This window comes from Panthera pardus, unplaced genomic scaffold (assembly GCF_024362965.1).
Source record: "Panthera pardus isolate Hobbes unplaced genomic scaffold, ASM2436296v1 HiC_scaffold_17, whole genome shotgun sequence".
NCBI classification, from domain to species: Eukaryota; Metazoa; Chordata; class Mammalia; order Carnivora; family Felidae; genus Panthera; species Panthera pardus.
The window spans coordinates 73,045,590-73,063,733 of record NW_026526732.1 but is presented as its reverse complement, the minus strand read 5'-3'; the positions used below and the strand labels follow the sequence as shown (position 1 = coordinate 73,063,733).

General features: G+C 39.4%; 1 protein-coding gene across 7 annotated transcripts in view; it reads left to right on the top strand.

Annotated features, from left to right (window-relative positions):
* Positions 1-1,232: 1,232 nt before the first annotated feature.
* Positions 1,233-18,144, top strand: part of CFAP206 (cilia and flagella associated protein 206) — a 43,749-nt gene continuing 26,837 nt past the window's right edge. The window contains exons 1-7 of one of the 7 annotated variants that reach the window (XM_019442814.2): positions 1,233-1,336; positions 7,715-7,827; positions 8,435-8,518; positions 11,202-11,292; positions 12,779-12,967; positions 14,005-14,163; positions 15,397-15,605. In XM_019442814.2, the coding sequence (XP_019298359.1) occupies positions 7,720-7,827; positions 8,435-8,518; positions 11,202-11,292; positions 12,779-12,967; positions 14,005-14,163; positions 15,397-15,605 (840 nt within the window). In that variant the 5' untranslated portion in view covers positions 1,233-1,336; positions 7,715-7,719. Of the gene's footprint in view, positions 1,337-4,689; positions 4,973-5,218; positions 5,366-7,714; positions 7,828-8,434; positions 8,519-11,201; positions 11,293-12,778; positions 12,968-14,004; positions 14,164-15,396; positions 15,606-18,144 lie in introns of those variants that run through there. The other 6 variants (XM_019442810.2, XM_019442811.2, XM_019442815.2 and 3 more) reach the window with 6 other exon arrangements.

Below are 18,144 nucleotides of genomic sequence, written 5' to 3'. Positions count from 1 at the left end.
CATCCCATGCAAGGGGAACTGGATTTTCTCCTGTAGGTAATGAGAAGTCTCCAAACGGCTGTACATAGGGAATTATACGATCAGCTTTGCCTTTGGGAGTGGAGCAGGCTGGAAGCAAAGGAAACATGTAAGAGATTCCAGTAATGGACCTCAGAACATGGTAGTTAGGGAAGGGAATGGCTATGAGACACGCTAAAAAGGTAGGATATATAGGCTTAGTGATGGATCTGAGTGTGAAAGATCAGGGAGGGAGAGAAGCAGGGTTACCCAAAGCAGGTTTGGGACTGCTTAAATTACGGGGCCTGTTAATAAATTAAAGGCAATTCATCCCAATAAAGAATGAAGAGAGCAGGACTGGTTTGGAGAGAAGATTGGTATTAGAGATAATGAGCTTGGAGTGGAGTGAGAAATCCAGGCGATACATTATCCCTTGCAGTGTGTCAGGAGGAACTGGCAATCCAGCCTGCCCCATCAGAGGAACAATTGAAAGGAAATAATTTGATGGGTCTTTGGCCTTTATTTGGTCATAAGAAGACAGCTGCTGAAAGTGGAATGTAACTCTTTTATAATTTCAGCAAACCTGGAAGGGGAGCCAAAAAAAAAATCCCTCCTCACAAAAATGAGGACTTATGGGCTTCAGAGCAAGGTGAGTTCCTTGATAACTGAGAAAATATTCTTCCTTTAATAAAGGTTTAGACTGTACCAAATTAAAGTTCACCTTTGGGAGTCATGCCATAGTTCTCCCCATTGTGGGAGAAAATAACAAAGATGAAATTCAATCTGGAACCAAATCCCCACCCCCACCCCCCATGCCTACCTCCAACACCTGGTCTCCTAAGAAGTCTTATAAGCCTAGGGGTTAGTTAACTCAGCCCCCACCTTCTGAAGCCCAGGTACCACTAGAAACTGTTCAGCTCTAGTTTGAGGCATGGAAGGAAGGGGAGAAGACTGAGGCAGTCTCTTCTTGGGGCTGCGTAAAGGGGTGCTTGGGGATAAGTAGGGCATCCTGAATCAGGAGAGCCAAGGTAGAGTCAGAAGTTCTTCTGGAGACCTATAATTTAAATGCTTTCTCCTTTCCCTCTAAAATTGTTATTTCCTTCTGAAATTTATCCAACCCTCCAGTAAAGACGTTAAAGACTTCCAAAATTTCTCTTTTTTTCATTCACCCACACCTATACTCACCTTCTTTATCCAAATAATCTGGTGTGACTATTTCATACCAGGCTCTGTTCTTAGGTCCACAAAACATGTTCCCTGCCTTCAAGGAGCCTATGGTCTAGTAGAAGAGACAGACAAGAAAATAGACTTCCCTAGAGTACTGACAGCTCTGTCAAATGTAAGTACTGTGGGGAAGGGGAATGGGGAGTGATTGCTTAATGGGTATGGAACTTTCTTTGGGGAGTGGTGAAAATGTTTTGGAATTAGATAGATGTTAAGGTTTAGGACCCTAAACCTAATATTGTCAGGCCACAGAAAGCTTCAAAATAGACATGACTTCTGGAAACATGGAGAAATTAGCCAGGTGAAGAGGGAAAAGGGACATCATCTAGAGGGAGTAACCTATACGCAAGGGAGGCCAGTGAGCAATCCAACATGATCAGAAAATGGAAAGAGTGTTCTGTGAGGAGGAGGGAGGCAGTTGCAAGAGCTGAGGTTGGATGGGTGGAGCTGAGATCACACCATGAAAGCCCTTACATGCCATGCCTAGGAGTTTGAACTTCACCCCAAAGCCACTCAGAAGCCTTCATGAGATTTTAAGCAGGAGAATGACACAATAAGATTTATATTTTTAAAATATCATTTTAGTATAGGCAAAGATTTGGAGGGTGTAACACTGAAGTCAGGGAGCTCAGTTAGTCGGCTGCTGCAGTAATCCAGACAAGAAAAGATTGCTTCAGTTAATTCAGGAGAAGTGGGAATGGAGAGAACTGAATGGATTTGACAGACATTAATGAAGACTTGGTTATGAGTTAAAGATTGGGGAAATGGGTGTGGGAGTGGGTGGGTAAAGACAGGAAGACACTCGCAGTAATATTGTCCACATACACAAAATGGGTAAGTAGGGCATATCAGAGTTCATCATGGGGGCTCCCAAGGAACGCTACCCATCTCCAGACTTAGACTTGAGAATCTTGGCCACAGAGCCTATAATAGCAAAGGTTGTTGTGCTTGGATCTTGTTTTCCTGATGAGGATTATTATAAGGGAAAAATAATTTTAAGAAAGAACCACTACTGCCTTCACTTTTTTTTAGAGGTTTCAATTTCATGATAATAGAATTCACTGGTTTAATTTGTTTCATTTTGTGTTTTTATAATTTTGATTCATCCGTAATACATGAAAGAGCAGGACCCCATGCTCGGTTATCTGCAGTAAAAGTTTCAACTTCCCCCTGATTTGTGAAAATCTGATCCTAAGGCTTGTTGTTTGTCTACTGGTTGACTCATGTGATGGACAAAAAGATAGGAAACAAAGAATTAATGCTTTCACTCATCATTTGTTACCTTTAAAAAAATGTTTATTTATTTATTTTTGAGAGAGAGAGCATAGCAGGGAAGGGCAGAGAGAGAGGGAGAGAGAGAATCCCAAGCAGGCACCAAGCTCTCAGTGCAGAGCCTGACATGGGGCTCGAACCCATGAACCATGTGATCATGACCTGAGCCGAAGTTGTAAACTCAACCGACTGAACCACCCAGGTGCCCCTCATCATTTATTGCCTTTAAAGATAGTTTGCAATCATAAAGAAAAGTAGATTTTTAAAAATAATTTTTAAAATTTAATTAATTAATTAATTAATTTATTTAAAGTATGGTTGACATGCAACATTAGTTTCAGGTGTACAACATAATGAATAAATACTTAATACCTCATGAAATACTTACCATGATAAGTGTAGTTATCATCTGCCATGATTTGTCACCATACAGCATTATTACAGTATTATTGATTTTTTTCCCTAGGTTATGCTTTGCATACCTGCATACTTGTGACTTACTTGTTTTATAACTGGAAGTTTGTACCTCTTAATTCCCTTTACCTACTTCACCCCATAACATTTTTTCCTCTAGCTTTATTGTAAGGACACAGTATATAATACATACAACATACAAAATACATGTTAATCAACTGTGTTATGGGTAAGTTTCTGGTTAACAGTAGGCTATTAGTAATTAAGTTTTTGCAGAGTCAAAAACTTTCGATTTTGAGGGAGGAGGTGGGTGTCAGAGCACCCAAAGATGTTCAAGGGTCAACTGTCTTTGCTGTTTCAGAAAAATTGTCAGTAGCCTGTTTAAAAATAAAACTTTGTTGGGGCGCCTGGGTGGCTCAGTCGGTTGGGTATCCGACTTCGGCTCAGGTCATGATCTCACGGTCCGTGAGTTCGAGCCCCGCGTCTGGCTCTGTGCTGACAGCTCAGAGCCTGGAGCCTGTTTCAGATTCTGTGTCTCCCTCTCTCTCTGCCCCTCCCCCGTTCATGCTCTGTCTCTCCCTGTCTCAAAAATAAATAAACGTTAAAAAAAAATTAAAAAAAAAATAAAAATAAAAAAATAAAATAAAAATAAAAATAAAACTTTGTTGATACTGGTTTCTAGTATCGGTTTAATCCCATTTTGTACTTCCATGTCAGTAGGCAGGCCTAATGAACATTACTGTTAAGGAATAAAACCTCATTATCCCAACTTTAGTCGTGGGTGTGTCCTTATAATGTGCTTCCTTGAATGTGTGGTTTTCTCTTCTGACATCTTACACCATCCTATTACAGACTTCCTTTAAACAGTGCATGAAGTTAAACTGTGATCCTTTTTATTTAAAAAAAAAAACAAAAAACCCAGGTACTTTTATATAAACTCCAACAATACAGCCCCTCCATTTTCTTATCCTCTCCACACTGGATCCTACCTCCCCTGGCTCCCTTTTAAAGGTGGCATCGACTTGGTTAAGTGACAGACTTTTGATTTGGGCTCAGGTCATGATCTCACCATCTGTGAGTTGGAGTCCTGCATTTGGCTCTGTGCTGACTTTAAGAAAAATAAAGCTTCAGTTAGTTCACTAGCAAAATAGGTTTATTCAGGAATAACAGATGACTGCAACTTGGGATAAGAGCGGTAGGCAAAAACAACAAACAAAGCAAAGGAACATTATTTAATTGAGAAGGAGGAAGTTGGGAGGGGTTGTTTTGAATAAAAGTCCATTGGAGAAAAGCAAGAATTTAGGGGGATGAAGGTTTCTCACTGGCTGAGTTGCAGGGGTAGTCAATTTCTTATAGGCTACAATATACATCTTTCTCTGTTGGGGCCTGTAATTGATGATTCTTTCCTTTTGAGGGTTCTTTTGTTGAAGTGTGTAACTGACAATTCTTCCTATAATTTAATGGTGAAGAGGTAGAGGCTACCCCTACCAGGCTCCCCTTCTAGCCTCTCAACTGCGCTTTTAGTGACGTTTCCTTTTATTAATTTTTCACAAAAGTAAGTATTCTTTTTTAGGAAATCTTGTGTTTTGATACAATTAACCACTGAGGTGTAGTGAACCTGTAGTCTACTTCGGGTTTAGGACCTTCCATATTCTGTTTCGGTTTTTAAAATCTCTTGCCCATCCTTCCCGGGAAAATCTGCAGCTTGAGCCCAGCCACTCCTCCCTACGTTGGTCCCACCCATGCCGGCCCCGCCCATTCTGGCCCAGCGTTCCATCTCCATGGTTACCGGGCCCTCGTGGAGTACCCTGAAGTCCCGCAAAGCGGGGAAAGAGGGAAACCATCGTATAGACTGGCCACCGGCTCTCCAAGCCACGGTGACCCCACCCGGGGCTCTGCGCCCTTCAGCCGCGAGGAGGGAGCACGGACAGCGGGTAAAGCCCCTGAGGCTGGAGACTCTCTGTGCAGCCTCGGTTGAGACCTAACTGTCGGTCAGAACTCCTTTCCTTGCGCCCAGGCTGAGCGGAAACAGGTTGCTTCCGGCCGGAGTCGCCCAGGCCCGCAGGTCAGACCTCTCGCTCTGAGCCGGCATCAGAGGTTCGGGTCTCTCCGGGGTGCTACTCGCACCCCTAAAGGCCAGATGTCGGGAGATGTAGAGCTTCAAGTGGGAAGGAGGAGGGTACTGAGGGGAGTCAGTAGTGACCCCCTGCGCGGGGCCCACGGCACTCGGGAACGCGCACAGACATGGGCGCACGCACACGCGCAACTAACACTTTTTGAATGCTAGTTACACGTTGTATTAAGCGCTTGCGTTATGCCACGTGCTGTTTTAAACACTAAGTGTGTAGAACTTACTTAGGTCTTGGGACAACTCTGGGGAGAGGGTAGTAGTCTCATCAAATTTTTTAGAGGAGGAAGCCGGCTTACGCAGAGGGGAAGCAAATGTCCAGAGTCTCAGGTACATGGCAATGAGAAAGGACGAAATATGGCCCTTTGTAGCAACGTCGATGGAACTGGAGAGCGTGATGCTAAGTGAAATAAGCCATACAGAGAAAGACAGATACCATATGTTTTCACTCTTATGTGGATCCTGAGAAACTTAACAGAAACCCATGGAGGAGGGGAAAGAAAAAAAAAAAAAAGAGGTTAGAGTGGGAGAGAGCCAAAGCATAAGAGACTGTTAAAAACTGAAAACAAACTGAGGTTTGATGGGGGGTGGGAGGGAGGGGAGGGTGGGTGATGGGTATTGAGGAGGGCACCTTTTGGGATGAGCACTGGGTGTTGTATGGAAACCAATTTGACAATAAATTTCATATATTGAAAAAAAATAACCAAGGAAATGAAATTAAAAAAAAAAAAAAAAAAAAAAAAGAAAAGAAAATGAACAAGTCACCGTGGATCCCAGGCAGTCTGGTTCTGCTGGACAAAATGCCAAGTGCTACCTTATCTGAACACAAATAATGCTGAGAGTTAGCTTTATCTACCCAAATTGTCTTTGTTATTCTCTACATGCAAAGAAATCCTGTGCTCAGTTACTGATGGATGCTTAGGAAGATCGGAAAACTCAATAATCATTAAGACCTACCACCCTTTACTGGTTTGTAGTAAATGGAATTAATACTTAATACTAGGAGTTCATTTAAAAATTGTTTGATATTTCACATAATAGATTTTGATTTTTTTCTTTTATGTTTTTAATCAAAAGTCCAAACTCCAACTTGGATGTGTAGGAAAGAGAATTTAGATGATCCAAGCAAGAATTGTTTTCCAAGAGTCTCATATAATTATTAAAGATCATTTAGTGAATGTGGTGGCATAAGCGTTTCCTCTTTCAAACTGTAATCTGCCATCTGCCCATAGGCCTGATGTTTCTCATTATATCTACCTCCCCAATAATGTTTAGTTATCCAATTAAAAAAATATAAATATGCTTTTGGTGACTATCATTTAAATTGTCAACCCAAAAACAAACCAGTTCAAGGGATAAGGCGGTTGTTTGGGATAAAATGATTGGGGTCAGGGGTGTACAGGTTTAGGTAGAAACCCAAATAGTGTACTGATTAAAGGAGGTGGCCTCAGGGTTTTTATGGAAAAAAAAGTGTAGGTAAGTTTTTAAAAAAGAGCTCATTGGTGCTGACAGGCAGGGCTAGATTTATACTTCATTCATTGGTCAGGTGAAGTAGTCACTAGTCAAAAGTTCGTATTTATCATCATGCTTTTCAAACAGGATTTTCTTGTTCTTGCCGACATGGAATGTTGGCAGTTTGGCTTAGTTCAAAGATTCAGAGAAGGGGACGTGTGAGGCAGTTCCCCTGAAATGGCTGCTCCTGCTCTATTTTAAAAATGTCTCTACTTATGTCATTTTCACAAAATTGGAAATATTTCAGTCCCAGTTTGACGTCCTGATTGCTCTTTCTGTCATCAACAAAATCCCTCATTTTTATAAATATAGAAGTTTTTTATCTTTATAGATGCTAATGCATGCTAATAAGTTGAGATAAATAATTGTATGACTCTTTACAAATATAATAAGAAATCTAAAGAGGAAAAAATCATATATAAATACTGTTAGGGTGGCAAAGAATTGCACGAAGAGTAGAGCAAGAGGCAGGACAGAGTTTATTTACTCTCCATGGGAGGAGAGGGGCCAGATATCCAGAGAGATGTCGCCGGGACTTCTTTTGGGTTGGGCCTTTTTAAAAAAAATTTTTTTTTTAAGTTTATTTATTTATTTTGAGAGACAGAGCAAGCAGGGTAAGGGCAGAGAGAGAGGGAAGGGGGAGAGAGGGAATCCCAACCAGGCTCCAAACCACCAGCATGGAGCCCAACATGAGATTCGAACTCACAAACTGTGAGATCATGACCTGAGCCGAAACCAAGAATCAGAGGCTTAACCTACTGAGCCACCCAGGCGCCCCTGGGCTGAGCCTTTTAAGGGTTTTGTTTGTTTGTTTTTCTTCTTTTAGGATGTGAGAGGGTTGCACCTGTACCCATGGTGGGTGTGGGGAGGTGGGGAGGGGGTCAATTCTTGTCCAGGTAGAGCAGGAGGCAGCAGGTTTCTCCTGGGGCTCTGTCTGGGGCTTGTCTGAGATGAGGGTTGTGGTCAGGCTAGAGAAGAATATGTTTTATAGTTGGGATCTATTTTCTGACAGTGTAGGGAGGGCCCTGTGACCTAGGAAAACAAAGAGTCGGGGCCAAGTGCAGCCACCTGTGAACTTTGTCTGTAAGCTTGGCTGGGGGTGGGGGTGGGGTTTTTGAATAGAGTCATTTCAAATATAATTCTTAAAAAAAACATTGTTTTATTTAGCTAGAATGCCTCCCACTCAGGCAGAAAGTGTTATAAAGAATATCATTCGAGAAATAGGACAAGAATGTGCAGCCCATGGAGAGACTGTTTCTGAAACTCTGGCAGCTTTTATGGTAAGAATGAATATTTTTTTGAATTACTGCTTTATTAAAAAATAGCCTTAAGTGGTACCCATTTCGCTCTTAAAATTCTGTGAAGCTTTCCTAAATGTTATTCAGTTGCAAACATTGAGACCATTGGACAAGTTAGCAAAAAAATGTTTTTCAATGAAGCATGTCAGTTCTAGATGTATAGAAACTGATTTAGAAGATCTTGATTGGTTTTGGAAACATCAATTATGTCATACGTCAGAGTTTTAACGTGTATTTTTGTTCACCTTTGTAAAAATTACTCATTGCCTTGGTCTCTATGTTCTTGCTTTTGTTTTAATGATACACAATAAAAATGTGATAAAATATTCAAATAGTTTCCCTATCTAGAGTCTACTCACTGCTTTCAAGTTATTTCTCCATATAATTTTTTGAACACCATATTCAAATTTGATGTTTATTGCTTCCTTTCTTCGACCTGTAATGAAGGTGCTGATGAATTGGATGATAATAAAATCAGCTGAATAATCGACCCCTGAGTATCAGGAGGCAGCTGTTTAAAAAATGGAAACAAAATAGTTTCATAATTATATGAGATAAAATGATTTAATAGATTCTTTCCTATTCACAGGTGAAAGCTGTTGTCTTGGACCCAAGTAATGGCTTTAACATGGATAGAACCCTCATGAAAAGTGACGTACAGAAACTTGTTAAGGTGGTTATACAACAGTTCTCAAATTTTAAATTATTTATTTGCAATTCTGAATACAATAGTTGTGTTAGCCATTAGTGCTGTGCTTCATGAAATAAGACCCTACCAACTAGTGGTAGAAACAAGTGTGAGATGTATTGTTTCTCATAAAGTCTAGAGATACATAGGTTGTTTTTCCTGGCTTCCTGGGCCACCATCCTGTATAGGCTTTCATGCAATGGTTACAAGATAGCTACTCCATCTCTAGGTAGGTGTGAGGGAAGAGGGCAAAGGGCAAAGTGTGTGTGCCAGTTGGGTCTGTCACTTTCTATTAAGAAAGTAATAGGTTTCTCAGAACTTTTCTCATGTGCTTACATTTATTGACCAGAATGATAATGCAAGTGAGCCTGGGACATTGATTTCTTTTTCTTTTTTTCAACAGAACAATCTTTGTCCCAGTCCAGATTGGGGCTATTAGGAAGGACGGGTATGGATATTGGCAGGCAGCGGTATCTTCACAGTATTTTAGAGACCTCTTGTTATTAATCTAATGTTACATTGAAAACATTATTATTTTTTAAGTTCTTTTAGTGTTTATTTATTTTTGAGAGACAGAGAGACAATGCAAGCAGGGCAGAGGGAGAGGGAGACACAGAATCTAGAGCAGGCTCCAGGCTCTGAGCTGTCAGCACAGAGCCCGACGTGGGGCTCGAACCCACAAACTGTGAGACCTGAGCCAAAGTTGGGATGCTTAATTGACTGAGCTATCCAGGCGCCCCACATCGAGAACATTATTAACTGACTTGTCATACAGTATAAAATTACATAGTACTAAATTAAGATTCATATAATTATTGATTCAGTGTAATTTGTGCTTTTCAATTCTGAAGGAAAAAATTGAAGCTCTAGCAAATAATTCATAGTTAGAAATAAAGTATATTTGCCTGAAAACTAGTTTTAGGAACCAAAGAAGGCAGAAATTTTAGACATTAGTTTTTTCACGTGTTTTGAGTTTGACTCACTGGATATAGGTGCTTACATATTTATTTTGTAAATATTCCTAAATGTATTTCCTAAAAATTGAACATAATTTTTTTCTCCCAGGCTTAATGATTTTAATTTTAATTCCCTCCTTCACACAAAGGACTTTATAAACAAGCTTTCCCAAGCTGGTGTATGGATATTTCCTGGGCTCAAGCAAATGGCAGAGAAAATTTTCATCACCCCATCACCCATCGTCTCTCATAGCCAACAATTCACACAGTGGAGCGCAGGTCTATATGCAGCTTCCAGAGGGATCAGGAAGAGCTTTGGAAGCCTGGAGCTGTTAGGATGATTTTGCAGTAGAGATGCCATGATTACGCAGGGCAGCCTAGAGCTGGGTCTTTCTGTGATGATTGTCTGTCTGTCTGTATGTATGTATTTTGAGAGACAGAGAACGTGAGTGGAGGAGGGGCAGAGAGGGAAACAGAGAATCCCAAGCAGGCTCAGCGCTGTGAGTGCAGACTCTGACTTGGGGCTTGACCTCACGAACTGTGAGCTCATGACCTAAGCCAAGATCAAGAGTCGGTCACTTAACTGACTGAACAACCCAGGAGCCCTCTGTGCTGATTTTAAATGTGGTATGAAACCTGTTCTTAGCAATAGGGGAAATGGCCGTGATGGTCAGTCAGAAATTTTATTGGAAAGATCTGGAGGAAAATCAAGGAGAGGCAGAAAATAAATTTTTCTCTTTTTCAGGGCTCAAGAAGAGTTTTTCTTTTTTCCTCTAACTTACCTAAGTTAAAAAGAATCAAACTCAATTTACTTTTAATGTGACAGGTACATAAATTATCAATGTACCTCTTGCTTCAGAGGACAAAGATTGTTTCCTTTTTTTCTCAATTAAAAATCATGTGGATGAGTTAATTTTTGTATTTGTGAAGGAAGTTTGTTTTTAGAACAGTACTTTTCCACCTGGAGGGATCTAGGTGCACAGGCTCCATAAAAGCACAGGTTCCAGGCCTTGGTCTTATATTCAGTCTCCGTCCTCCCAGGAAAGCAGGGTTGGTGCTCAGGAAGGTGCAAGGAGGGTGTTGCCGCTGCTATGTCTGCTGCCTGCATATATAAAGCCTAAGGGGTGAGATAGGAAAGAGAGAAAGAATTCAGGTTGATCATCTAATCTAAAGAGAAGTAGAATGAGCCATCTATGTGGGAGGAAAATGGGAGAAAACAGACCAGGGGGAGGAAATTTTGAAATAGAAACCAGAGCCAAAGAGATTTTGTGAGAGAGGAACAGCCTTTTATGAAATAAAAGTAACCCCCAAAATCAGCAAAGAATGAGTGTTGCTTAAGAGGCTCAAATAAATAGTAATGAGGGGCTCTAGATGAGCTCTGGACAGGAGCCTAAGCTTCGTGGAGCATTTACTCATATCCAGACTGGATAGACAAACCAAAGGGTCAGATTTCTCGCCTTTGACTAGACTATTAGCCACCTGCATATGGTGATATTGCTGATCTCAGGGAAATAACTTATTACTTAATAAACGTTGTGGTGGGGTAAACTGTGAAGCATGAAGTCCTCAAAGAGCAAAATAATAAAAGGGGCTATTGGTGGATAAATGTCAGAAACCATTGCCTTGATGTTTCTCTTAATTTTTGAAAATAACTGTAGGAAATACTTATATTTCAGAAAATATAACCAGAAACATGGGATATTCTTTTCTAGCTTTGTGTATCTCGGCTATTGGATAGTAAAAATCCATCCCTGGACACCATTAAGATGCAAGTCTACTTTGATATGAATTATACAAGTCGAGGTAACATATCTACCTATTTTGATACCCTTTTTAAAGGATTCATATTGTATTGCAAGTAATAAGGGCTTCATTTGGTTGACAGTGATTAATTTAATTTTTTAGTCTATCTTTTGAAAAATTTTCCAACTTTGAAGAATGTAATGAAGGTGGATATGCTCAATGAGAAAAACATTAATGGCCTTTGTGAGTGTTAAAAGTAAAGTCTAATTATTATGCCTATGATAGTTATGTTTCCAAGTCCATTGTGCTTTAACCATTTTATCGCTAACACTATAATTAGAAATTAAAACAATCAGCCCACTGAAGTTAAGAGTTTCTAATTTGCTGATTTTTTTGTTTTTGCTTTATATTATCTTATAGTGCTTCCCTAAATTAGGTAACTATCTCAAAATGAAATGAATGATGGGAAATTGAAGTTTAGAACTTATTTCCTTATGTAAGTAGTTTAATATATACATCAAAGGTACACTGGAAACAAGAGAAAGAGGAAAATAAATTCCTCTATAGACTAGACTCCCTCTGCCCCACTGCAATACCGTTATTATTAACCATTTGGTGAAGTGTATTCAACTTGCAGTTATGCTACATATATAAATTACATATCTTGCTTTTTTGCTTAATAATAATGAAATTTTAAAGTGATCATGGAATTGATGAAATTGTAATTTAGATTTTTAAATTTCATAAAGTTCCCAGTTGTTTTTGTGGTAAGGGTTTAGATATATATTGTACATGGTTGGTATGTTAATTATTGCCCTTGTAATAGTAAAATAGGATGTCTTACTGAGTTAGTTGCAAGAATTGTCCTACGTGAATTGTGGTTTCTGCCACAATTAGGCCTAGTCCTCACCATATCACAGGAAGAGGGGAGAGGGATATAATTCTCAATGCAACATCAGATTACCAGTAATGCTATTCAAAGTAAATTTATCTAGACCTAAAATAATCGAACAGGAATATTTACATATATGTATATTTATACTATACATGCTTGCATATAGTACACTACTTGGGCTTACATGTAGTGTAAATATATGTGTGTGTGTGTGTGTGTGTATATGTGTATATATAATATATATATATTATAAACACACATACTAGAAACATATATGTATACATATATGTTTCTAGTATGTGTGTTTATAATATATATATATTATAAATTGTCTTTTATGCTTTTCCTGCTTAATTAGGAGGTTTTAGCCCTCTTAGATATTACTGTTGGGTTGTCTGTTGAAAGTCTTATGTATTTTGAAAAAACATGCCATTTAAAGCCCTGTAATAATCTTTCCTACTAGATTTTTGCCTTGAGGTTACTTACTGACCACTGTTTATTTTTTATTGTGATTATTACACCTTAAGAAAACACTTGTTTTTGTGCAATAGAGTTGCCATACCCAAGCTATTTTTTTCCTCTGGTCCTACTTTCTTCTGTGATGAGAATTCTAAGTCAAATATGTGGAACATTGTCCTTTGCCAATTTTAGAGGAATTTCTTGAAGAACATCACCGAATCCTGGAGTCTAGATTAGGCTCTGTTATCAGAGAAATTACAGATAACAGAGCATGCACTAGAGAAGAATTGGAAAGCCTCTACCGAAAGATTGTCAGCTATGTGTTACTACGTTCTGGGCTGGGATCCCCTACAGATATCAAGGTTGTCAGAGAGGCAACAGGTAAAAAATTTGTATGATTCCCATTCCATATGTGAAAAGATATGAACATTGTATATCTTGTAAAAGCTGTTAAAATAAAAGTATTGAAGACTGAATTTCCCTTTTTATCTGGAAAAAAAAAATCAGCACAAATAAGAGGTTAAAACTTAGCCAGATTCGTTTTACAGTGTTTATTAACTCTAAAACCCAAGTAGCACCTCTGGAAAGTGCATATTGTTAATTTTCTTGGAGCTGCACATGTCCAGGGATCCATCATTCCTCATGAGAGAAACACTGGCAGCGTGATTAACAGTGCCAGGCTGATCAGGTAATGGGGACTGTTGGAAAGGGAGATTTCATATTGATTAAAGGCGTTGCATTTGTCACCTAAAATGGATGATGGAAAAGGACGCTGTTTTAGCCTCAGGAAGTATTTGCCCACTTTGATAATTTAAGGTAAGGAAGACGCAAGATTTCTAGTCTTTTTTGGCTTTCTTCCACAATTATTTTAAAGCAGTGATTCTTCTATTCAGAATTCTAATTAGAAAGCTTGTTTTAATGCCCATTGTCAAAAATTACTGATGGGTGCTTAATTATTGAAAATAGATACAAGGCAATGGCATTATTTTCAGGAGCCCAGCTTTGACATGTGATAAATGTTATATATTCTGTAACCAGGTATCAGAAATGCAAAGAATCAGGGGCGCCTGGGTGGCGCAGTCGGTTAAGCGTCCGACTTCAGCCAGGTCACGATCTCGCAGTCCGTGAGTTCGAGCCCCGCGTCAGGCTCTGGGCTGATGGCTCGGAGCCTGGAGCCTGTTTCCGATTCTGTGTCTCCCTCTCTCTCTGCCCCTCCCCCGTTCATGCTCTGTCTCTCTCTGTCCCAAAAATAAAAAAAAAAAAAAAAAAAAAAAGTTAAAAAAAAAAAGAAATGCAAAGAATCATATAAGTAGCTCTGTAAGGACAGGCCTCTCAACTTTCTGCTGAAAGAACGCTATAGTTTAGGATCTGATATCTTTATTCTACCATTTTGTTGTCCTTTTTGTGGTTTGTTTTAGCTGCCCTACAGAGTATTTTCCCTCAGGCTGAGCTTGGGACGTTTCTAACACTTTCTAAGAAGGACAAAGAACGCCAACTGAAAGAACTTACCATGGTTGTTACTGGGATTCGTTTATTTAACCGAGACTGTGGAAAAGGAGGAGAAGGCATTGATGACTGTAGGTATATCCTTAGGTTAAGTCTACAAGTTATGCAGGTTTAAAATCTAACCTGCACAGTGAGGAAAATAACGTACAGTACTCCGCTGGCATTCTTAGATTTAAGGTGTTCAGTTTTGACTCTACCTTAGGCACAACTACTTTCATAATGGATGGTAATTTTTGGTTTTTCTGGGGCAAGACTTGCAGTATTATAAACCACGAAGCTAGTGGGGGAGAGTGAATCAGTAGAAGGAATGAGGAGCCTGCCTCGAGGCCAGCCTCCTTAATTCAATGGGCTCTGTGTTCTTTATTCCAAGTCAAATAACCAATTAAAAAAATAAAAATAACCCTGAAAACAGTGGCTGATGCAATTAACAGAATGCAAAGGTATAAGAGGGGATATTTGCAAATCTGCAAATCCAGGAGCATTTACTGTGCTGTTACATACTTAATGCATTCACCATCTGTAAATTTGAAAGCACTCATGAAATACTTGATTAGGGACTCAGTAGAACGAACTTCCTTATGAATTTGGTATACATGTAGGCCCACTGAGAAGATGTTAGTATCTTTTTACCAGATCACTTATCTAGTATAACAGGGTCAGTTTTTATGTTTTAAAAACTGTTCTAGAAAGTCAAGTTCCTATTCTTTATAAAGTTCCTTATCTTGCTAGACTGTTCGGTTTTTTTCGGTATCCTGATGAGTTTCCTTTTTTTTTTTTTTAATGTTTGTTTATTTTTGAAAGAGAGAGACAGAGTGTGAGTGGGGGAGAGGCAGAGAGAAAGAGAGACACAGAATTTGAAGCAGGCTCTAGGCTCTGAGCTGTCAGCTGAAGTCATATGCTTAACTGACTAAGCCACCCAGTGCCCCAATATCCTGATGAGTTTCTTAAGTCACATACTTCCCCCCCCCCTTTTTTTTTTTTTAACAAAATATGCCTTTTCTAGAGGTACATGATCAGTAGCACATAATACCAAAGCCTATCTATTCTTTAGATTCTTCTATATTAGTGGCAAAAGCTGATCTGCTCTACAATGTCTTTTGTTTGGACAGATTTCACCCCACCCCCACCCCCCACCCAGTTCTTTATTTCATGGTGTAGGGAGAAATATATGAAATATATACCTTCTTATTATTAATTTGGTTAAGGAAAAAAAACTAACTAAATTTAATGCTCAAAATGCAACCACTTCGTAGGCTTCTTCTTTGTAGATTCTTTCATGTCTCTCAATATACTTTTAAAAACAGTGCCAGCTATTCTACAGGAAGCAATCCCAGCCACCACTCAACACATCGATTCCCAACTTCAGATTGCGCAGGACCAGGCATACCGCTACACAGCCATCCTTGAGACAGTAGCAGAGAACCCACTCTTGAGTATGGAACTTCAGCCATATATGTTAAAAGAAGCACTGTATAATATGCGGCAATATGAGACCTTCCTTCAGATCATTTTGGTGAGTTAATGTCATAAGATCTGGCCTTTTCCATAGAATGCAACTACTTTATACATTATGGGCATAAATATTAAAAATATTTATATATTTTGTTTAATATATATTAAACAAAAGGTAGAATCAGGTTACTGATATAGGAGGCAGCCTTAATAACTGCTCGGTTTATATTGCATATGCTGGGCTGAGAACTAAAATAGAAATGGGGAAGCTGGATTTTTATTTTAATGAAAAATATTGATAGGAATTGATTTGTGAAGTTGTTGATTGTCTCTGGTGCTCAGTGGAATGATTGTTAGTATGCTGTAGTTAAGCAGAGGTGTGTGTGTGTGTGTATGTAAGTAATACTGTATTGTTTTCATGCAAAGCAAGTATCTAATGTACATTTTGGCAGGTAGTTGGCCAAATAATTTTTATGTAATTGTTCTTGCAAAAATTGGTTGAAAAGATTTTTATTGCTAATATTTTTATTTTTAAAATATTTTTTCATGTTTATTTTTGAGAGAGAGCGTGCATGTGCATGCATGCGTGCGCGCGCGCTGCGCGCGCGCGCGCGCGCACACACACACACACACACACACACACACACACACACACACACGAGTGAGTGGGGGAGGGGCAGAGGGAGACAGACAGACAGACAGATAGAGGATCCAAAGCAGGCTCTGTGCTGACAGCAGAAAGCCTGATGCAGGGCTCGAACTCACAAACTATGAGATCATGACCTGAGCTGAAGTTGGATGCCTAACTGACTGAGCCACCCAGGCATCCCTATTTCTAGTATTTTTAGATCTATTGAACAAGCCACACAGTAACCCCACATAGTTGGAAAATAGGTGATTTTAAACTTTTTTTAAAAAGTGGCAGAGCACTTTCAGATACAATTTTACTCAGAACCCTAAAAGTATAAAACAGGTATCTAGGTGAAAGGATTGAGGGACCTTTTCACCAAGGAACATCCCCATTCCACCCTAGGGCTCTAGGGGACACAGTTTGTTAACTGCATCTTGACAGTGAGCTGTGTTCCTACCAGTTGATGTTTTTTGTTTGTTTGTTTGTTTTTGTTTTTAGCTTTATTGAGACATAATTGACAACACTGTAAGATATTAAAAATGTACAATGTGATGATTTGATGTATGTATACATTGTGAAAGTGTTTCTTCCATTGAGTTAATTAACATATTCATCCCACTGGTCACTGTTTACCTTTACACAATGTCTACTTTCCAATAACTGTGAGACTCAGGGTCAGTGAACTTCTTTCATATGAGTGAATACCAGTGTCTTGAAGGACAGAACAGGATGTGTTTTTAATTCGTATCTTGATGACTTGATACTCCTTCTGGATGCACTTGATCTATCTTCTCTCCTTACCTTCACTGTAGGGAATAGAAAGAAAGACATCCAGATGACATGACTTCATGGCAAGAAACTAGGTTGTGGTCCTCACAACTGGCCAACTATCTAATTGCCTTCAGAGATGAGGATTGTAAATCAGCTATTCTAATGGTTTAGAATCATTTTTTAATGTTTATTTTTGAGAGAGAGAGAGAAAGAGAGGAAGGGGCAGAGAGAGGGGTGGATAGAAGATTTGAAGCAGGCTCCTTACAGCAGAGAGCCTGATGAGGGGCTTGAACCCATGAACCATGAGACCATGACCTGAGCTGAAGTTGAATGCTCGACTGAGTCACCCACGTGCCCCTAAATCGAATTATTCTTTAGGTGGATGTTCCTCTAACATTGATTTGTGGCTATCAGCCTTATCTAACTAGTCAGATACTGAGAGGATTTTATAATCAGTTTATCTTGAAGTACACGTAGATCTGTGGGATTAAGAATCCCACATTGACTTCATCATCTGTGTTTGGAAGGGATACCATAAGAAAGAACCTTCAGAAACTGTCACACATAATGTAAGGATGTTGTAGAGAATGTCATCCATTATGTAGCATCTTCTCGGAGCTTTCATTTGTGGATCATGCTCAGCTAATTTCCAGCCTGAAAGTCTCATTGTTGTTTTCATCCTCAGAGCTAGAGGGACAGCGCGAGTAGAGTATATAAGCAATGAGTGTGGGCTCTGCAACTAGAATGCTTGTGTTCTAATCCTGACTTTGCCACTTACTCAATCCGTGTCTTTGAGGAAATTGCTTAACTTCTCTGTCTTGGTTTCCACATCTGTAAAGTGGGATTATTGATAGTCTTCAGTATACAAGTAAGGTAGAACAGTGCCCGGCACATAGTTATGTGCTCAATAAATTGCTGTTGCTGCTAATGTTATTATTTTTAAAATGTTTTAATGTTTATTTATTTTTGAGAGAGAGAGAAAGAGCACAAGCAGGGGAGGGGCAGAGAGAGAGGGAGACATAGTATCCGAAGCAGCTCCAGGCTCTGAACTGTCAGCACAGAGCCCGATATGGGGCTTGAACCCATAACTGTGAGATCATGACCTGAGCCAAAGTCGGTCGCTTAACCAACTGAGCTACCCAGGATCCCCAGATAATGTTTATTATTGCCACCGTCATTGTTGTTAGGACTTAAGCAG